This window comes from Mustela erminea, chromosome 10 (assembly GCF_009829155.1).
Source record: "Mustela erminea isolate mMusErm1 chromosome 10, mMusErm1.Pri, whole genome shotgun sequence".
NCBI lineage: Eukaryota > Metazoa > Chordata > Mammalia > Carnivora > Mustelidae > Mustela > Mustela erminea.
The window spans coordinates 68,059,184-68,082,618 of record NC_045623.1 but is presented as its reverse complement, the minus strand read 5'-3'; the positions used below and the strand labels follow the sequence as shown (position 1 = coordinate 68,082,618).

Below are 23,435 nucleotides of genomic sequence, written 5' to 3'. Positions count from 1 at the left end.
GTAACTATAATGCATTCTATATACACATTACAGAATGAAGTAAACAGTGTTCTTTGCTGATGTGCCCTGTGAAGTCTCTTTCCTCTTTTTTTTTTTTCATAAAAGTATTATGAAAAGAATGTAGTTATTAGAAGCAACGAATTTGGAGCCAAAGTCCTCCACCCTTTTTGTCCTGGGAATTCTCAGCTTTCTGAATTTCTCTTTGGTGGCTGCCTAAGATTCTTTAGTTGATCACAGTGACTGACTTTAGTTGCAGGTTTTGAACCTATTAAAGTGCTGATTCCGTGGAAAGTCAGTAATTCTTTTTTGTTTTCTTTTTTTAAAATTGAAATTCTATTAATTAACATATAATATATTACTAGTTTCAGAGGTGGAGTTCAGTGATTCATCAGTCTCATATAATACCCATTGCTCATTATATCACGTGCCCTCCTTAATGTCCATCCCTTCAACCCCCATCCCCCCAGCAACCCTCATTTTGTTTCCTAAGATTAAGAGTCTCTTAATGATTTGTGTCCCTCTCTGATTTTATCTTGTTTTATTTTTCCCCTCTTCCCCTATGATCCTCTATTTCGTTTTTGTTTTTTTAAGATTTTATTTATTTATTTGACAGAGATGAGAGGCAGGCAGAGAGAGAGGGAAGCAGGCTCCCTGCTGAGCAGAGAGCCCAATGCGGGACTCTTCCAAGGACCCTGAAATCATGACCTGAGCCGAAGGCAGAGGCTTACTGAGCCACCCAGGCACCCCTCTTTGTTTTGTTTCTTAAATCCACGTATCAGTGAGATCATATGATAATTGTCTTTCTCTGATTTATTTCACTTGCTATAACACCCTCTAGTCCATCCACATTGTTGTAAACAGCAAGAAAAAAGTCTTGCTTAAATTGAAAAGTTTCTTAAAGTTGTTTGTAAAATGTCCAATAGTAATCATATGGTTTAAAAGAAAAATCTTATTTTGAAACTCAATTTGATATAATAATGGTTAAAATTTATTTTATTATTATTTTTAAAGATTTTATTTATTTGCCCAAGAGAGCATGTGCTTGAGCTGGTGCCTGTGCACATGCAAGCAGGGAAAGTAGCAGGCAGAGAGAGGGAGAAGCAGGCTCCCTGCTGAGCAGGGAGCCCATTGGGATGCGAGGCTCCAACCCAGGACCCTGGGATCATGACTGGAGCCAAAGGCAGAGGATTAACTGACTGAGCCACCCAGGTGTCCCAAAATTTATTTTATTAGAAGGCTGGTAAGTCTGCAGTTATTACTTCTATTTCTTGGTTTAAAGTAAACTACCTCCTTCCCTCTCTTTTTTTCATTTTTTTCTTCTTTCTTCTTTTCCCCTTCATTCAGCCACTTATTCATCATTCAATTGTATACTCAATTTTTACTTTCACTTAGAATCATGTAAATGTCTTATTGGATTTATAAACTCAGGAGAATGAGTTTTATGAGAATGACCTATGCGAAGAAAGGTTTTATCCATGGCTTTCAATGCAATAGCTTTTTTCAGGACAGTAAAAAATAGTAGCTAGAATGTGTACTTTATTTTTTCCTGTGATGCAATTAATAGTTTTTATCTATTAGATAGTCCTACCTTGGAATATCAATAAGTAATAGACTAGACTAGGTAGTGTCAAATCTTTAAAATGAATGATTTTTAAATAATTTATGCCCTAAGTAGTCTTTTTTTTAAAATTTTATTTATTTATTTGAGAGAGAGATCACAAGTAGGCAGAGAGGCAAGCAGAGAGAGAAAGGGAAGCAGGCTCCCTGCTGAGCAGAGAGCCTGACGTGGGGCTCCAGCCCAGGAGCCCCAGGAGCTGAGACCATGACCTGAGCCGAAGGCAGAGGCTTAACCCACTGAGCCACCCAAGTGTCCCATGCCCTAAATAGTTTTAAAAGAGATATGCTTTGAAAACACATTTATTTCTCAAATTTGAAAGTTTTTTTGTTTCACAAACATTTATTCAATATACTCTGTGATATGAAATACAAAGATGAGTTAAGAACATGATGCTTGCCTTCTGGGAGCCTATTGTCCAGAAGTAAGATAATCAGATGTCTTCTTCAAGCAGGTAATATACGTGGCTATCCTTGGTGTTTACAGTATGGTGCTTGGGTTGGATCTGTTTATAAAAGTCTATCTGTAAAAAGCTATGAGTCCTCCATAGTTATTTCAGTACCGACCTAGGACATTTATGACAACTGCCATTTATATAACCTGTCTTTATCTGTCTCCTAGGTTTATGGTTGTGCAGGTTCAGATATCTTTTTTCAAAAACAGTATTTCTTATTTATTATATTTCATTTTCAATAAAGTTTACCAACTATATATTATTTGTTTTCCTTATTTGATTTAGCAGACTGACTTCCCTTCTAATTTAGTTTTTATTTAAACTCCTATTTTATGTTTGTTTATTTCAACTCAGTTCAATGTTTCTCTCTCAGTCTTGGATATTTAAATTGTGTTGGTAATAATTCTTCACTTTGTAGCTGAAAAAAATAATTTTTTTAAAATATCTTATTTATTTATTTGACAGAGAGAGATCATAAGTAGGCAGAGAGGCAGGCAGAGAGAGGGGGAAGCAGGCTCTCCGCAGAGAGCCTGATGCGGGGCTCAAACCCAGGACCCTGAGATCATGACCTGAGCGGAAGGCAGAGGTTTAACCCACTGAGCCACCCAGGCGCCCCTGAAAAAAATAATTTCTTATATATTATTTACTCAAGATAATATTGTTTTTCCTTTTATTTACTTTTCTTTGTTGATACCTATAGTCTTCCTTATTTTCTAGACTGTGTTCTCTATTGCTCTAAAGCCTTTGCAAAAGCTATTTCCTTATTGATGCACACTTTCCCTGTTCATTACCTGCCTAACTCTCGCTCATTTTTCAGGTGTCAGCTTAGATGAATAAGTTTTTAGTTAACTCCCAGTGAGGATGACTCTCCCCTGTTATAAACATCTCTAGAATTCTACACATACTGTGTGTGTAGTGTTCATTATATTTGTACTTCCTTCTTTAGTGTCTGTTTTCTCTACCAGACTTTTTCTTCTTCTTCTTCTTCTTTTTTTTAAGATTTTATTTATTTGTTTGACAGATAGCAAAAGTAGGTAGAGCAGCAGGCAGAGGGAGAGGAAGAAGCAGGATCTCCGCTGAGCAGGGAACCTGATGCAGGGCTCAATCCCAGGACCCTGGGATCATGACCTGAGTCAAACGCAGATGCTCAACTGACTGAGCCACCCTGGTGCCCCTCTATGAGACTTATTTCAGTGAGGAACTATGTCTGTCTTGTTTACCACTGTATCATTAGCAGACTGCCTAGTAAAGAGTAATTACATGAGAAATATCTATTGAATGAAGACATGAAAGAGAACTAATATAGTTAAAATGATGTGAAAACAAGTGCTAAAACTTACTGCAGGTTTACTAAAAGTTTAGAGAAAGGAGAGCTCTAATAATTGGAGCAGTCAGGAGTATTCCTTTATTTCCTGTTGATCCTGAATCCCTAACAGCCAGAGCAGCATGTTCCATGCAGGACAGGTTTATAAATGTTCATGTAAATGTCATATAAATGTAAATGGACAGTGAATGATGTTCAGGCACGAGAAAGAGAAGGGTGGAAAATAACAAGTGAAAAGGGTGATAGAGGGGCGCCTGGGTGGCTCAGTGGGTTGGGCCGCTGCCTTCGGCTCAGGTCATGATCACAGGGTCCTGGGATCGAGCCCCGCATCGGGCTCTCTGCTCGGCCGGGAGCCTGCTTCCTTCTCTCTCTCTCTGCCTGCCTCTCTGCCTGCTTGTGATCTCTCTCTGTCAAATTAAAAAAAAAAAAAAAAAAGAGAAGAGAAAAGGGTGATAGATGCCTGCAGAAAAAAGGCAGAAAAGCACCAGGGATGGGCATGTTTTGAAAGGAGGATAGAAGATAGCAATCTGCCCAGTGAGGAAGAGGCTAAAGTGGACTGAGAGAGAAAGCTGTGCAAAGAAACTCCTGGGTTTTCAAAGGACTTCAGAAGTCAGGCAAAGGAATCTAGACTTTAATATGATAATCTGTAAATAGATTGTACAGGTTCTAAAGCAGAGGAGTGACTTAATGAAAGTGAGCTTTAGAAACCTCAGTTTTGGCAACTATATGTAAACTGGAGAAAGGGGGCCACTAAGGAAAGATTTTAAGCTTAGAAAGCTAGAAGACAGTTCTTCTGGCAGCATGGAAAATTTAATAAATGAAGTAGTCTTTTTTTTTTTTTTTAAAGATTTTATTTATTCATTTGACACAGAGAGATCACAAGTAGGCAGAGAGGCAGGCAGAGAGAGAGAGAGGAGGAAGCAGGCTCCCCGCGGAGCAGAGAACCCGATGCGGGACTCGATCCCAGGACCCTGAGATCATGACCTGAGCCGAAGGCAGCGGCTTAACCCACTGAGCCACCCAGGCGCCCATGAAGTAGTCTTTTTGTATAAATTCTCTAATCTCCTTCATCAAGGCCACTCAAGCTCTCTGTTGATTTAGGTAACCCTACTCATGTTACAATGATGAGATTATTTTGGTCATTGTAGTAACTAACATGTATTGTTAGTTATATTAAGTTAATGTTGTAACATTTATTGAAGTTTACTATGTAGCAGGCACTATGTATTTTTACACTATCTCTATGAGATTGGTATGTTTAATTCCTTTTAATAGATGAGGATATTAAGGCATAGAACGAGCAGGTAGTGGAGCCATAATCAAACCTAGGCAGTCTGGTTCCAGTATCCTTACTCCTAGTCACTATACTAAACTAATTTTTATAGACATCCTTTAACAATTATCAATATGACTTTAGGGCCTTTAGTGAGGTAATCAAATTTAAATAAAGCTGTTAGAATGAGCCCTAATCCAGTATAACTGATGTCCTTCTAAGAAGGGGAAATTTGGACCCATACACTCACAAAGGGAAGATGATATAGAGAGACATTAAGGAGAAGATGGTCACCTACAAGTCAGGGAGAGAAGCCCAGAACAAATCCTTCTTTTACAGCCCTCAGATGGAACCAGTTCAGCCAAGATCTTGATTTTGGACTTTCACCTTCCAGAACTGTGAGACAATACATTTCTGTTGTTTAAGCCATCCACTTTGTGGTACATTGTTATAGCAGTTTTGGCACATTCACACACAGGTCCACTTTAATAGCTGCAATGTCAAATGAAGTAAGTAAAAAAAGAAAGAAAGAGGTCAGTGGGGTAGAGAAATTGAGCTCTGTGATTGCCCTACTTTACTGTCTGTTGTTTCTAGGCCATAGTGCAGGTAGGGGAAACCCAAACTGAATCTGAGGTCTCTCTGAGTTGAAGAGAGAGTTGAGAATGTAGGGAGGTCATAATGGCTAGAATTTGCAAAACAGATTGCTGGAAATAAAAGAACTCTGGAAATACACAGGAGGTTCCCACTGTGTCTTCAGCTGACTACTAATCAGTGTATGTATGTGAGAAAAACACTGGAAAGATACAAGTAAAACAATTCCTACAGGCCAGGCATAGTTTGTGTTCTTACCGGCTAGAATGAACTAGGGGCAGATTATTCCTATCAAAACAAGTTATCCATAGGTTCAACTTGCCCTGATCCTACTTATCAATCTTAAGAGAAAGGCTTAGCAGGATGAAGGAAAGAGCATGTTAAGGATAGACAGATATGGAAAATATCAAAAGACCCAAATTGGATTTCAAGAAATGAAAATGACAATGAAACGAAAAATATGCTGTATGAATTTAATGGTAGATTAGACACTGCCAAAGAAAAAATTAGTAAACTTAAAAGCATAGTGATAGAAACTATCCAAAAGAGACATAAAAAGAAAAGACTGAAAAATTAAATGAACAGCACATGATTGAACTGTGGGAGATGTTAGTTGGCCTAGCACTATAATTGAAGTCCTCAAGGAGACAAGAGGTAAGTAAATAACAAATATTTGAAAACTCAGTAATCAGAAATTTTTAAAATTAGAAGTATAAAGGGTATCAGGAAGCTCAGTGAATTCCAGTTGTAGAAAGCATGATGAGAACTACATTTAGGAACATTATAATCATCTTAATTAAACCGCTTAACACCAGAGCTAAAGAGAAGAATCTTAAAAGCAACTAGAGAAAAAAAAATCCACATTATATGCTGAGGAACAAATATAAGAATAACAGCAGACTGCTTATCAAAACAATTCAAGCCACAAGAAAGTACAGTGAATCTTTAAAATACTGAGAAAAAAAAATCAACTTATACCCAGTAAAAAATATGTTTCAAAAAGCAAAATGCTTTTTCAGAACTATAAGAGCCAAAAGAATCTTTTACCAGTAGACCTATTTTATAAGAAGTGTTACAGGAAGTCCTTCATGGAGAATACCAAATAATGGAACTCTGGATCTTCATATAGGAGTATAGAGCAACAGAAATGGTAAATATGCAGGTAAATATAAAATCTCTTTAAAAGACAGTTGTTTAAAACAAAAATCATAAAATGTATCGAGTTTATAACATATGTAGAAATAAAATGCATGACAAAAATACCACAAAAGCCAGGGAAGGGGAGATGGAAGTAGACAGGTATAAAGTTCTTAAATGTCATAGGATATGGTATATTACTTGAAATTAGACTGATAAGTTAAAGATATAAACCCAAAAGCAACCACTAGAAAAACTAAAGAGGGATAGCTAATGAACCGATAAAGAAGATAAACTAGAATCATATAAGGACTGAAAAAGAAGAAAAAGAAAAGGAGATGGGACAAGTAGAAAATAAATAGCAAGATGTTAGATTTAAATCTAACCATATCAGTAATCAGTTATATATAAATGGTCTAAATATCCTCAAAAGACAGAGATCGTCAAATTGGATGCATAAGCAAGATTTACCTCTGTGCTATGAATAAGAAAACCACTTGAAATATGACAAATAGTTTAAATGTAAAAGGGTGGAAAATGATATACCATGGTAATATTAATCAAAAGAAAGCTAAGCTTGAGTGGAAAGAGTACTATCAAAGTGTATTTCAGATTGAAAAGTATTACCAGGAATAGAAAGTTTCATTTCATAATTATTAAGGGATCAGTTCATCAAAAGGATGTAACAGTCCTAGACATTTATGCATTAATAACTGAGCTTCAAAATTCTTGAAGCATGAAATGATAGAACTATAAGGGTAAATAGACAAATCTATGACTATATTTGGAGATTTCAATATCCCTGATTTAATAATTGTTTGAAGTAGACAGAAAATCAGAAATATAGAAAACTTTAACAACACTGTCAACCAATTCAACTTGAGTGGTTTTTATAGAACACTCCACCCAAAAGCAGCAGAGAGCACACATTCTTTTCCAGTATACATAGAACATTAGAAGATAGGCCATATTCTGTGGTATAAAACAAGTTCTGATAAATTTAAAATGATCCAAATTATACAAAATGTGGTCTCTGACAACAATAGTACTAAATTAGAAATCAATATCAGAAAGATCTCTAGAAAAATCCCCAAATATTTGGAAACAAAATACACACTTTTCAATAATCTATGGGTCAAAGAAGAAAGCCAAAGGAAATTAGAAAATATTTTGAGCTGTTTGAAAATGAAAACATGGCATATCAAAATTTGTGGGATGCAGCTAAAACAGTGATTAGAGAGAAATTGATAGCATTACTTTTTATAGTAGGGGGGAAAAAAGACATTTCAAATCAATGACCTAATCTTCTACCTTAGGAAATTAGAAAGGGAAGAATAAAATACAAAGTAAATGGAAGAAAGAAAATAATAAAGACAATACCAGCAGTTCATAAAGTAGAAGACAAAAACAAAAACAAAAACCCAATTAAGAAAAATGAAACGATGGTTGCCTGGATAGCTGTCAGTTAAGCATCTGCCTTCTGCTCAGGTTATGATCCTAGGGCACTGGGATGAAGCCCTGCATCGGGCTCCCTGCTTAGTAGGGAGCCTGCTTCTCCCTCTCCCTCAATCCCTCCTTGGATTGTGCTCGTTTGCTCTCTCTCAAATAAATAAAATCTTAAAAAAAAAAAAAAATGAAACCAAAAGCTAGTTCTTGAGATCAATAAAATTGACAGACTTTTGGTCAGACTGTTTGGGCTGATGGCCCAAGACTGATAATCAAGAACACGAAATACCATTATGAGATGTGCAAGGGGGGTTGTCAATACCAGTCCTGTAGACAATAAGCAACAAGGGTATATTATTAATATATTTGTGCCAGTAAATGTTCAGCTTAGCCAAAATGGACAAATTCCTTGAATGTCAAGCTTTTGTATCATACCTCAGAAAGCATACCATGAGTTTCCCTGTATTTATTGAATATCCCTGTATTTAATGAAAGAATTGAATTTATTGTCACAAACCTTCCTACAAAGAAAAGCACAGATTCCAGGGTTCCTGGGTGGCTCAGTCAGTTAAGTGTCTAGCTTCAGCTCAGATCATGATCTGAGGATATTAATGTTCCTATATTAATGTTCCATATTAATGTTCTTGGCATTAAGCCCTACATTTGGTTCCATGCTCAGTGGGGAGTGTGCGTCACTCTCCCTCTGTCCCCTCCCCCCAACTCATGCTTTTCCCCTCTCTCTCTCTCTCAAATGATCTTTAAAAAAAAAAAAGAAGGCACAGGTCCAGATGCTTTCCCTTGTGACTTTTACTAAACAACAAAGGAGGAAATAACACCACTTCTGAAAAAAAAACACTCAGAAAATAGATGAGGAGGGAATCTCATTCTATAAAACCAGCATTACACTAGTAACAAAACCAGGGGGGGAAAATTACAAGAAATGAAAACTGCAGACTTGTATCCCTCATGAAGATAGTTGCATAAATATGTAACACGTTTTTAGTAAATACAGTCCAGCAAAACACAAAATGATAGGGTACATCATGACTAAGTGGGGTTTATTCCAAGAACACTAAGTTGATTTAACATTCAAAAATCAATCTGTAGGGGCGCCTGGGTGGCTCAGTGGTTTAAGCCGCTGCCTTCGGCTCAGGTCATGATCTCAGGGTCCTGGGATCGGGTCCCGCATCGGGCTCTCTGCTCGGCAGAGAGCCTGCTTCCCTCTCTCTCTCTCTGCCTGCCTCTCCATCTACTTGTGATTTCTCTCTGTCAAATAAATAAATAAAATCTTTAAAAAAAAAAAAATCAATCTGTAACTCACCATATTAGCAGGATGTAAAAAGGTGAATCACATGATGGAGAAAAAGGATTTGACAAAATTCTACTTTCATTCAAAATGTGTATGTGTGTGTATATATATCTTGGCAGTCCAACAGTAGAAGAGAACTTCTACAACTTAATAAACACACCTACGAAAAACCTACGATTAGTATATCAAATGGTGACAGAATAAATGCTTTACTATTTAAGAACAAGGAGAGGATGTCAACTCTTATTTCTATTCACCATTTCAGTGGAGCTTCTAGCCAATGTAATAAGACGAGAATAGACGAAATTAACAAGAAGATAAAATAAGATGAATATAGACTGGAAAAAAGATTGTTTTTCTTCACAGATAACATGATTGTTTACTATGTAAGAAATCCTACTCTCTCTCTCTCTACAAAAGGGCTACCAGATCTAATAAGTGAATTTAGCAAGATCCTTGTGTAAAAATCAGTCATATTTCTGTACACTAATAAAAAACATTCAGAAATTAGAATTTATGGGGCACCTGAGTGGTTCAGTCAAGCCTCTGACTTGACTTCAGCTTAAGCCTCTGACTTGACTTCAGTTAAGCCTCTGACTTGACTTCAGCTCAGGTCATGAGCCCATGGATCATGAGATTGAGCCCCACATTGGGCTCTGTGCTCAGTGTGGAGTCTGCTTTAGATTCTCTCTCCCCCCATCCCCCTCCTTCTCTCTTTCTCTCTCGCAAATAAATAAAATCTTAAAAAAATAAAGAAAGGAGACCCAAATAAGTGAAGAGGGATACTGTGTTTATGGATTGGAAGATTCAGTCTTGTTGAGATGTTGGTTGTCCCCAGATTGAGCTGTAGCTTCAACACAATCCCAGTCAAAATGCCAGCAGGGTTTTGTTGTTGTTACTGCTGCTGTTGTTTCAAATTGAGGTGCTGATTTTAACATTTATATGGAGATACAAGGAACAGAGAATAGCTAAAACAACTTTTTAAAAATATTTTTATTTATTTATTTGACAGAGATCCCAAGTAGGCAGAGAGGCAGGCAGAGAGAGATGGGGGAAGCAGGCTCTCTGCTGAGCAGAGAGCTGGATATGGGGCTCGATCCCAGGGCCCTGAGTTCATGACCTGAGCTGAAAGCAGAGGCCTAACCCATTGAGCCACCCAGGCACCCCTAAAACAACTTTAAAAACAAAATTTATTATTTGACAGCGAGAGCATGAGCGAAGTTGGGGGGGCAGTGAAGGGTCAGAGGAAGAGGGAGAAGCAGACCTCCTGCTTAGCAGGGAGCCTGATGTAGGGCTTAGTTGCAGGACCCTGGGATCATGACCTGAACTGAAGGCAGATGCTTAACTGACTGAGCCACCCAAATGCCCCTAGCCAAAACAACTTTGAAAAAAGAAGATAATTCAAGTACTTGTGCTACCTGATGTTAATAACCTGATGTTATTTAATAATAACCTGATGTTATTTAAAAGGTAGAGTAATCAAGATGGTATTATTTTGCTGTAAATGCATACATACAGACCAATGGAGCAGAGTAGAGAGTGATTTCAAATGCTGTTTTTATGGGGGTATACACATGTCAAAATTCATCAGACTGTACATTTTAAATATGTATGTTTTGTCAATTTTAAGTATAATTGTAAAAAATCAGGTTTTGTTTTGTTTTTTTAATATAGTGTGCATTCAACCTATTATCAGGTTGCTTTGGGAATAGAGCCAAAGAATTAGCCTAATGTCAAAATCTGAAGTCTCAAAGTTTTGTTAATCCTTTACTCAGGTACCAAAGAATAGAGAAATTTATGTTGGTTGTGATATAATGCAAGACTCTGTGAAATTATATGTCTGTACAATTCCCCATCTAGTATAATTTAGGCTGGATGGCCTCTTCAGATTCCTTCCTACTCTGTGATACTGAAATAGGAGCTTTGGTTTATTTTAATTCAAGGCTACACATATTCTTAAGAGAAATGTGAACTTACAAAATCATGATTTCATAGGTTCATTGTAGCACTAGCAAGAACAGATGGCCCTAAAATCTGTCCTGAGGAATGTTTTATTTTCTGGCTTTCAAAGAATACATTTCTTTTCTCTTAGGGGAGGAGGAGCTGATAGTCCTCTTTTCAAAAGAATGAAAGGAGTCGCAAATTCAACAATAGATTAAAAAAATTATTCACCAAACAAAAATTATTCACCACGATCAAGTAGGATTTATTCCGGGGGGGGGTGCAAATGTGGTTCAATATTCACAAATCGATCAGTGTGATATATCACATCAACAAGAGAAAGGATAACCATATGATCACTTCAGTAGATGTAGAAAAAGCATTTGACAAAGTACAACATCCACTCATGATAATAGTCCTCCACAAAGTAGGTTTAGAGGGAATGTACCAGAGGACTTGAAGATGGGTGCTAGCTTCAGGACACAGGTGAACTCCAGCTGATGGGAAAGATGTTTATATTGTTCCAGAATATCTCCAGGCAAGGATATTCTTCTCTATTCCATCATTACTCAACTCAGTGTTCTTTTCTCAGTTCCATTTCTTTCCCTTCACTCTTGATTTTCTCTTTATCCAAATTCATAGCCAATTCAAATGTTTTACCTTTTAGGAATCCTTCCTAGATTCTCCATTCCCCAGACAGTATCATTCTTTCTTTCCTCTGTTTTCCTAGCTTTCTTTATTCATGTATCTTGTATAGCTGATGAGTATGAAACCCCTTATGCTCTGAATTTTGAGTCCCTTGAGGGCAGAGATCTTTCTTTCTTCATTTTATCTCTGGTACAGAGCTTTCATAAATTTTCCATGTCCCTGCAGTATCTTTCTACCTGAAGTCATTGTCAATCACTTGATAAATGTTTATAGAATTAAATTGTTAAAACTTACTAGGTACCTAATCTATGTGACACTGCAATTATATATGAACCAAAAAAAATTTTTTAAATCATGCTAACAACATGATTAAGACAAACCCTCCAAATCCATCCCTATTTAATATGGTTAACTAATTAGTATAACGAATTAGTATTAACTAATTAGTATATTCAGCAAATATTTATTGAGCACCTACTGTAAACAAGGCTCTGTGCCAAGCCTTACACAGTATATAGAAATTGTAGCTATTCCTCAGGGTCTTTGGAACTTCTGTGCATATAATTCCTTTCCACTTTAAATCAGAAGATTAAATAAACTGTCCTTTTAACATGAGATTCAGGAATTTGAAGCATGTGGCATGTTAATTCGGAGATGGATTACATGTTTAACTCTTCATACATTCCTCGACACAATCATTCCTAGAATTGTATTCTTTTAACTGGATTTTAACAGTTATAATCTTCGGGGATGGCTGGACTCTGGATGGGAAACACAGGAAGAAAAAGGTTCTGTACCTTCACTTGATATGCTAAAATAGCCTTTTGAGATAAGACCTGAGTAGCATTTAGCTCAGTTCCTGGCTCAAGGTTGACCTTCCATGGATGCTAACTATTTTGCACATACTGTTGTCACAGCAATTGTTTCCTTGCCTTTTACTGGTATGTCATTTGCACTAATTCCCCAGTTTTTAGGAAGGGTCTGAATCCCATTATCTTGTAAGAGGTACTTGGTTGAATTACTTGCTACTGATTTTTAGGTTGCTTTACAATTTTATAAGCAGAGTAGAGGAAACAGGTCTACAAATTTTAGTGCAAACACATCATCAGTACTTACTGTGTTCTTGGTGCTATTCTAAGCACTTTATAAATATTTATTTATTTAATCCTCGTAACTGTATGAAATAGTTACTTTTATTATCACCTCTACAGAGGAGGAAACAGACACGGAAAATTAAGTAACTTGCCCAAAGGCACATAGAGTTAATAGCAAAGCCCAGTAATACAGGCAGTCTGGCTTGAATTCTTATTCTTAATCATAATCCAAAGCTGAATGTTGATGATTTAAGAAGTACAGTGTGCTATGGCAGTTCAAAGAAGGAAGCAGTCATACTGGTGTCTGGGAATTCAAGAAGACTGCATGCAGGAATTGGTATTTTTACTAGGCCTTGTTTTGGGGGGTAGAGTTTTTAGGTGCTTGGATACGGAGGATGAAAGGGAAGGCTAAAGAGCTCAGAGATGGGAAATGGTAGCACATCAAGAAGTAGTCCTGCAAATAAGGATATGGTAGGAAGGGAAGCAAGACAGGAAAGCTGGTTTGGAGTAAGAGCATGGGAAGCTAGTTATTTTGAGCAGAGGACAGGGTAGAAAAGATTGACATGATCAGCGTTGTGCTTTGGTAAATATGGAAACATTGTGTGAAATGAATCAGAACTGACAGAGAATGACTACAGAAAAACCTTATTGTCCAGAAGAAAAGAGGTAGTTATATCTTTTTTTTCTTTTAATTTTTATTTATTCATTTGGCAGACAGAGATCACAAGTAGGCAGAGAGGCAGGCAGAGAGAGAAGAAGGGAAACAGGCTCCCTGCCAAGCAGAGAGCCCAATGCGGGGCTTGATCCCAGGACCCTGGGTTCATGACCTGAGCTGAAAGCAGAGGCTTTAACCCACTGAGCCACCCAGGCGCCCCAAGAGGTAGTTATATCTTGAACTCTGGGGAAAATAGGAATAGATAGAGGAGATATTACAGAGTTTGAATCAATAGAGCAGAGAAATAGCACAACTAGAAAGTTGCATATTTGTATCATCATATGACAAAAGTAACTTTATTTTATGGTCAGCAAAGTCCTTTGCATATCTGGGAAACTCTTGGTATATATGCACGTGATTTTAAGAAGGTAAAAGTGCTCATTTATAAAGAAGTATGAAGTTTGTTTATCTCATTGGGCTTGAAATTGACATCTGGGGAAATTATTTCTTAGAAGCTAGCTAATTTATTTAGAATGTCTGAATTGAGAATATTAATCTGCTTAGTGTAGACAAAGTTAGAAACCACTTTAGCCTAATGATTTAGAAGAAATGATCTAACATTCTTTAAATTTATTTATTTTTATTTTTAATTTTTTTATTTTTTAACATTCTTTAAATTGCTGTGTATGGGGTTGCCTGATGTGCTCAGACAGTAGAGCATTCAACTCTTGATCTTGGGATCATGTGTTTGAGCCTTGTGGTTGGGGATAGAGTTTACTTAAAAAAAAAAATTACCTGGGGCAGAGAATATATTATATGTTAATTAAAAATTATATGTGATTATAGCAGTTCTTCATGTGATACAAATATAAACTGCAAATGATAACCTAAATTAGTCTATCAGTTGACTTTGCTAAATAGGACTCTTCTGCTGACTTACCGTGTTTGCAGAAAATTTACTTAAAAGTAATCTTTGGGAAACCCTGACAGAAGTGGTTTGAATTAGTGAGGTTGATAAATATCAGTGTGAGAGGAATATTCAGTTATTATTTGGATGCCTCTGGTGATGTAGTAATATATTAAAACACTAAAACATTAACTTTTCGAGAGTTATAAACAAAACAAAATAAAGCCAGGAGATCATGATATCTTAGAATTGTATTGATATACTATCTAGGAATAAATTTAACCAAGAAAGTAAAAGACTTATACTTTAAAAACTACAAAACATTGCTGAAAGAAATGAAGAAAACCTAAATAAATGGGAAGACATATCATTCAGAGTGGATCTTCGGATCCAGTGCAAGCCCTATCAAAACTCCAGTAGCCTTTTTTTTCCCTAGAAAAGAAGAAGCCAGTACTCAAGTTCTTTTGGAATTGCAAGTGTCTCCAAAGCCAAAATAATCTTGTATAAGAACAAAATTGGAGGAGTCATCCTTCCCATTCTCAAAACTTACTGCAAGACTACAGTTAACAAAATAGTGTGGTACTGGTATGGAATAGATTTAAGAATCCAGAAATAAATCCATACATTTATGGTCAGTTGATTCTGACAAGGGGGCCAAGACCATTTAATGGTGAAGGAATAGCCTTCAACAAACAGTGCTAGGACAACTGGATTTCCACATGTAAAAGAATGAAATTGTACCCCTACTTGCCATATATCAAACTTAATTGAAAATGGATCAGTGGGGACATCTGGGTGGCTCAGTTGGTTAAACATCTGCCTTCGACTCAGGTCATGATCCTGGGGTCCTGGGATCCAGTCCTGCATTGGGCTCCTGCTCAGCAGGGAGGCTATTCTCCCTCTGTCTGCTGCTCCCCCTGCTTGTGAGCTTTTTTTCTCTCTCTCTGACAAATTAAATAAAATCTTAAAAATGAAAATGCATCGGTGGCCTAAATATAAGAGCTAAAATGATGGAGCTCTTTGAAAAAAAAAATAAATCATGATGGTAACTTCTTAACTTTGGATTTGGCAATGGATTCTCAGATAATTTACAATGGGACAAGTAACAAAAGAAAAAATAGATTGGACTTAATAAAAATTAAAAATTTTTTTCATTCAAAGACATTAACAAGAAAGTGAAAAGACAGCCTACACATGGGAGAAAATATTTGCAAATCATACATCTGACAAGGGTCTGATATCTAGAAGATATAAAGAATTCTTGTGACTCAACAACAAGACAGTCCCATTAAAAAATGGGCAAAGGGCAACTTTTTTCTAGATATGTCCATGGAGACAAGGGAAACAAAAGCAAAAATAAACTATTGGGAATGCATCAAAATAAAAAGCTTCAGCACAACAAAGTAAACAATCAACAAAACTAAAAGGCAACCTGTAGAATGGGAGAAGATTTTTGCAAATGATTTATTCCAGTAAAGAGTTAATATCCAAAATATATAAAGAAATTATCAAATTGAACACCCAAAAAACAAATAATCTAATTAAAATGGGCAGAAGACATGAATAGACATTTCTTTAAGTAAGACATCCAGATGGCCAACAGGCACATGAAAAGATGTTCGTCATCATTTACCATCAGGGAAACAATGAGATACCACCTCACACCTGTTAGAATGGTTCAAGTCAGCAACACAGGAACATCGGGTGTTGGTGAGGATTTGGAGAAAAAGGAACACTAATGCATCATTGGTGGGAATCCAAACTGGTACAGCCAATGTGTAAAACAGTCTGGAAGTTCCTCAAAAAGTTAAAAATAGATATGGTGCCTGGGTGGCTCAGTTGATTAAGCGTTTGAATCTTGATTTTGGCTGAAGTCACGATCCCAGGGTTGTGGAATTTAGCTCTTCTTCAGGCTCTGTGCTAAGTGGGGAGTTTGCTGGAGATTCTCCCTCTCCCTTTGCCTCTCTCCCACTCACACATGAGCACTCTCTGTCTCTCTCAAATAAATAAATCTTAAAAAAGAAAGTTAAAATTAGAACTACCCTCTGACCCAGCAATTGCAGTACTAGGTATTTACCCAATCAATACAAAAACATGAATTCAAAGGTGTACATGCACCCTTATATTTATAGCAGCATTATTTATAATAGCCAAATTATGGAAGAGCCCAAATGTCCATCAAGTGTTGAATGGATAAAGAAGAGTGGTGTATGTACACAGTGGAATATTACTCAGGCATCAAAAAGAATGAAATCTTGTCATTTGGAAGGACATGGATGGAACTGGAGAGTATAAGGCTTTGATGTAAGTCAGAGAAAGACAAATACCATATGATTTCACTCTTATGTCGAATTTAAGAAACAAAACAGATGAGCAAAGGGGGGAGAAAGAGAAAGAAACAAATGAAGAAAACAACTTTTAATTACAGAGAACAGGGAATAAACTAATGGTTACCAGAGGGGACATGGGTGGAAGGTGGGTTAAATAGGTGATGGGGATTAAGGAGTGCACTTGTTGTGATGAACGCTGTGTGATATATGGAATTGTTGAATCACTATATTGTACACCCGAAACCAATAAAACACTATGTATTTTTTAAAAGATTTTATTTGGGACGCCTGGGTGGCTCAGTTGGTTGGACAACTGCCTTCGGCTCAGGTCATGATCCTGGAGTCCTGGGATCGAGTCCCGCATCGGGCTCCCAGCTCCATGGGGAGTCTGCTTCTCTCTCTGACCTTCTCCTCGCTCATGCTCTCTCTCACTGTCTCTCTCTCAAGTAAATAAATAAAATCTTTAAAAAAAAATAAAATAAAAGATTTTATTTATTTATTTGACAGAGAACACAAGTGGGCAGAGAGGCAGGTAGAGAGAGAGAGAGGAGGAAGTAGACTCCCCGCTGAGCAGAGAGCCGGATGCACAGCTCCATCCCAGGACGCTGGGATCATGACCTGAGCTGAAGGCAGAGGCCTAAACCCACTGAGCCACCCAGGCTCCCCAACACTGTGTAGTTTTTGAAATGGATGGTGGACTTGGGGTACCTGGGTGGCTCAGTGGTTGAGTGCTTGACTGTAGGTTTCAGCTCAGGTCATGATCTCAGGGTTGTGGGATCCAGCTGTCATGGAGCTCTGCACTCAGCATGGAGTCTGCCTGAGAGTCTCTCCTTCTCCCTTTGCCTCTCCCCCTGCTTGCTCTGTCTTGAGAGAGTGAGAGAAAGCATGAGCAAGGGGTGGAGTAGAGGGAGAGGGAGAAACAGATTCCCCCTGAGCAGGGAGCCCAGCACAGGGCTCGATCCTAGGACCCTGGGATCATGATCTGAGCCAAAGGCAGCTACTTAATTGACTGAGCCATTCAGGCGCCCCTAAATGAAATCTTTCTTTTCTTCTTCTTCTTTTTTTTTTTTTAAATGGGCAAAAGACTTACATGGACATTTCTCCAAAGAAGATATTCAAATAGCCAATGAGCAGATGAAAAGATGCTTAACATTATTAGTCAAATGCAAATCAAAACCATAATGAGGTACTTCTTCACACCTACTAGGATGGCTATAAAACAACAATAGAAAATAACAGGTGTCAACAAGGATATAAAGAAATTGGGCCCCTTATATGTTATTGGTGAAGATATTTAATGGTTCCTCCACTATGAAAAGCAGTTTGGCAACTCCTCAAAAAATTGGATAGTAGGGTGGCTCAGTGGATTGAGCCGCTGCCTTCGGCTCAGGTCATGATCTCAGTGTCCTGGGATCGAGCCCCGCATCGGGCTCTCTGCTCAGCAGGGAGCCTGCTTCCCCCTCTGTCTCTGCCTGCCTCTCTGCCTACTTGTGATCTCTCTCTCTGTCAAATAAAATAAATAAAATCTTTAAAAAAAGAAAAAAAATTGGACATAGAATGGCTGTATGGCCCTGCAATTCCACCTCCAGGTATATACCCCAAAGAATTGAAAACAGTTACACAAACAAGTACATCCACACATACACTTAGAATAGCACTATTCACAATAGTCAAAAGATAGGCATAGCCAAAATGTGCCTGGATGGATAGATGGATAAACTCTGGTGCATGTATATGTATGTGTATATTGTATTTGTATATGTGCATGTGTATAATTCAGCTATAAAATGAAGTCAAGTACTGGTACATGCTACACCATGGATGAGCTTCCAGAACATTACATAAGGGAAAGAAGCTAGACACAGTGGTCACATATTATATGGTCCCATTTGTGGGAAATAGCCAGAATAAATTCATACAGAATGCAGATTGGTGGTTAGGATTAGGAGAGGAAGAAACCAGATAGAGGAAGGTTTTTTACTTTGGAGTGAAGGAAGTGTTTTGGAACTAAGTAAAGGTTATTATTGCACACCATTGTTAATGTATTAGATGCCACTGAATTGTTCACTTTGAAATGGTTGATTTTATGTATGTGAATTTCACCTCACATTATTTTGTTTTGACTGTGTTGATACAGGAATATAAAAGTTGTCAGAACACTCATCTGGTATTTCTCACACTGTAGTACTGCAGTTTGTAATGTAAGAGGAAGAGCTGAGTAAAACAAAACTTTTGGACTAGATTTTTGAAAGATTAAAGCCATTTAAAGGGTTGAATCAGGAAGGTGGATAAATGGGATGGCATGAGGGAAAAAATGGAAACTAGAAAACAAATTATCACTATCCTGTTTCAGTCAGAAGCCAGAGTTATTACCGAGATAACATGAGTTCAGATTTGCTTTACTAGATATAAAATGGTGGCCTGTGAGTTTTTTCAGGTTAGGTTCAGAATTGCTATCTTAAATCTTTTGATAACAACAACAAATCATTTGTTTTTTTTGTTTGTTTGTTTGTTTTTTGTTTTTAGATTTTATTTATTTATTTGACAGAGAGAGATCACAAGTAGGCAGAGAGGCAGGCAGAGAGAGAGGAGGAAGCAGACTCCCTGCTGAGCAGAGAGCCCGATGTGGGACTCAATCCCAGGACCCTGAGATCATGACCTGAGCCGAAGGCAGCGGCTTAACCCACTGAGCCACCCAGGCGCCCCAGAACAACAAATCATTTGTTGAAGAGACTTTTTTCAATTAGATATTCTTTCCTGCTTTGTCGAAGACTAGTTGACCATATAGTTGTGGGTCCATTTTTGGGGTGTCTGTTCTGTTCCATTGATCTGTGTATCTGTTTTTGTACCAATACCATGCTGTCTTCATCACCACAGCTTTGTAATATAACTTGAAGTCTGGAATTGTGATGCCTCCAGCTTTGCTTTTCTTTTTCAAGATTGGTTTGTCTCTTCAGGGTCTTTTGTGGTTCCCTACAGATTTTAGGATTATTCTAGCTCTATGAAAAATGCTGGTGGTATTTTGATAGGGATTGCATTAAATATGTAGATTGCTTTGGGTAGCATACACATTTAACAATATTTGTTCTTCCTGTCCATGAGCATGGAATGCTTTTCCATTTCTTTGTGTCTTTTTTATTTCTTTCATGAGTATTCTATAGTTCAGAGTACAGATCTTTTACCTCTGTGGTTAGATTTATTCCTAGGTATCTTTTGATTTTTGGTGCAATTGTAAATGGGATCAATTCCTTGATTTCTCCTTCTGCTGCTCCATTATGGGTGTATAGAAATGTAACAGATTTCTGTACGTTGATTTTATAGCAACTTTGCTGAATTCATATATCAGTTCTAGCAATTTTTGGGTGGAGTCTTTCAGGCTTTCTACATGGAGTATCATGTCATCTGAAAATAAAGTTTGACATCTTCCTTGCCAATTTGGATGTCTTTTACTTTCTTTGGTCATCTGATTGCTGAGTCTAGAACTTCCTTTGCTGTGTTAAATAACAATGGTGAGAGTAGACGTCCCTGTCTTATTCTTGGCCCTAAAGGAAAAGCTCTCAGCTTTTCCCCTTTGAAGATTATATTAGCTATGAGAAAAAGACCATCTCTTCAACAAATGGTGCTGTGAAAACTGGTCAAAAATATGCAGAAGAATGAAACTGGACCACTTTCCTAAACCATCCACAAAAATACCCAAAATGGATTAAAGACCTAAATATGAGACAGGAAACCATTGAAATCCTAGAGGAGAACACAGGTAGCAACCTCTTTGATGTCAGCTGCAGCAACTTCTTACTAGTTAAGTTTCTAGAGTCAAGCGAAACAGAAGCAAAAATGATTAGGACTTTATCAAGATAAAAAGTTTCTGCAGAGCAATGGAAATAATCAACAAAACTAAAAGGCAACCTTCAGAATGGGAGAAGATGTTTGCAAATGACATATCTGATAGAGTTAGTACCCAAAATCTATTAGGAACATAACCACACTCAACACTCAAAAAACAAATAATTCAGTTAAGAAATGAGCAGAAGACAAAAACATGCATTTTTCCAAAGAAGACATCCAGATGGCTAATAGACACATGAAAAGATGCTCAACATCACTCATCATTAGGGAAATACAAATTAAAACTCAATGAGATATACCACCTCACACCTGTCAGAATGGCTAAAATTAACAACACAGGAAACAACAGATGTTGGCAAGAATGTGGAGAAAGAAGAACCCGCTTGCACTGTTGGTGGGAATGCAAACTGGTGCAGCTACTCTGGAGAGCACTATGGAAATTGCTCAAAAACTTGAAAATAAAACTACCCTACAACCCAGCAATTGCACTACTAAGTATTTACCCAAAAGATACAAAGTTATTGTTTCAAAGGAGCGCATGCACCCCGCTGTTCATAGTAGCATTATCAACAATAGCCAAATTATGGACAGAGTCCATATGTCCATCAACTGATGAATGGATAAAGAAGATGTGGTGTCTGTATACAATGGAATATTATGCAGCCATCAAAAAATGAACTCTTGCCATTTGCAATGATGTGAATGGAGCTAGAGTGTATTATGCTAAGTGAAATAAGTCAGAGGAAGACAAATACCATGTGATTTCACTCATATGTGGAATTTAAGAAATGAAACATGAACATAAGGGGGAAAAAGAGGCAAACCATAAAACAGACTCTTAGCTACAAATAACAAACTGAGGGCTGCTAGAGGGGAGGTTGGCAGGGGAGTGAGTTAAGTAGGTGATGGGTATTAAGGAGGGTAGTTCTTATGATGATACTGGGTGTTGTATCTAAGTGTAACCAGGAGAAGTTATGTATGTTAACTCAATGGAATTTAAATAAAAACTTGAAAAAAACACAAAGCAACGTATTATTAAGTGATTTCACTGAAGATTTCAAATGTGAGTCAGTAAAGTTAAGCAATAGAGTTTATATATTTCTAGAGGAAAACACTCCTTTGTGTGGATATGGGAAAAGAGGGCAGATGTACTTACATATGGAACATTCTTTTGACTTAGAATTTCAGTGTGTATATCCTCAGAGAATCCAGTGGGTGGGAGAAATTACTGTAATTAGCTAAACTAATGTTACTTGAGTTCAGTGCAGCAACACAAATACCAAAAAGATGAATACAAAATATGTCATGTGCTTACTTAGGTTATAACACAAATCACCTATAAACTACACAGGAAATCTTTGTGTATGTTGATTTTTTTTTTTTTTGAGATTTTATTTATTTATTTGACAGGCAGTGATCACAAGTAGTCAGAGAGGCAGGCAGAGAGAGAGGAAGGGAAGCAGGCTCCCTGCTGAGCAGAGAACCCTATGCGGGGCTCAATCCCAGGACGCTGGGATCATGACCTGAGCCGCAGGCAGAGTCTTTAACCCACTGAGCCACCCAGGTGCCCCATGTTGATTTTTTTTCCAATGTGATTGCTTTTTCACTGTGTTTTCCTTATTGTTTTTTATCTTTGAGGTAAAGGAGTTGTGCTTTGCCAGACCAAAAAAAATGCCCATTTTTGGCAGAATAAGGAAGTTAACGCTTTTCTTTGATTACAGATGATGAAAGCCATGAACAAGTCCAATGAGCATGTCCTGGCAGGAGGTGCCTGCTTCAATGAGAAGGCAGACTCTCATCTTGTGTGTGTACAGAATGACGATGGAAATTATCAGACCCAGGCTATCAGTATTCACAATCAGCCCAGAAAGGGTGAGTATTTGAGCTGATTGACATGGTAAGAATTGTACTGGACTTGGAAAGTTGGATATCTCAGCCCCATAACTCTCGCTTTCTAACTAGGTGGCCACAAACAATTTGATGAAATTAAACTTTCCAACCTGATTCTCTAAGATTACACTGGCTCAGCAGTAGCCATATTCAGAGTTGCAAATGGGATCTCTACTAATAAAGGGGAAATTTTGAAAATACTGCCTCAGGATATTAGCAGGGCCAGAATTGATATTTGAAGGTAGGCGACGAGGCCCCTTAGTGAGAATATGCTTAGATAGATTTGAAACTTGTTGAATGACCATATCCCAAGAATATTAATAGGTTGACTGGATTTTGAAAGCTTCTTGGTTCTGTAGTACTCATAATGTGGCCTTATCACTGGGGAGATTGTTAGAAATGAAGAATCTATACCCCAAATCTGCTAAATTAGAATTTGTTTTTTAACAAGTCCCTGTGTTCAAATGCATATTGAAATTTAAGAAGCATCGCTTATGCTGGCATACCTTAACCTGTCTTATCAGGTTCTATGGTTTTAAAAAATAAATAAGTGCAAGTATTGCATAATACATTAAACGGAGAAATCCTGGGTTAAACAAGTTTAAACAGATTTTACTACAGGACTTTCAGAGCTTTTAACAGGCTGATGTATATTTTAGTTTTCCAAAAGGAAGATAGGGGCCTGGCCCTTCTCAAATTTACTTGACTACGAATCTTGTTTTTCCTTAGAATATTTCCCATAACTAGCTTTCTTTAGTATGCTTTATGAAACACTTCTCTGGCTGATGGTGACGTAGGTCATTGTCTTCAGTAAAGGCATAAAAGGTCTTTGTCACATGTATATTCAATATGATATCCAAAATAAGATAGGTGATAAGTCCACAATGCTTCTATTAGCCAAAGGATACCTAGAATATTTGAATTAAGTTCTGGATATCATTAATGGAATTGATGATATGCATTGATAAAACTGGA

General features: G+C 37.4%; 1 protein-coding gene across 4 annotated transcripts in view; it reads left to right on the top strand.

Annotated features, from left to right (window-relative positions):
- Positions 1 to 23,435, top strand: part of ZFYVE9 (zinc finger FYVE-type containing 9) — a 195,222-nt gene that overhangs the window by 158,570 nt on the left and 13,217 nt on the right. For 3 of the 4 annotated variants that reach the window (XM_032303362.1, XM_032303360.1, XM_032303361.1), the window contains one exon: positions 22,292 to 22,442. In XM_032303362.1, coding sequence (XP_032159253.1) covers positions 22,292 to 22,442 — 151 coding nt within the window. Of the gene's footprint in view, positions 1 to 4,952; positions 4,956 to 18,976; positions 19,158 to 22,291; positions 22,443 to 23,435 lie in introns of those variants that run through there. The other variant, XM_032303363.1, reaches the window with a different exon arrangement.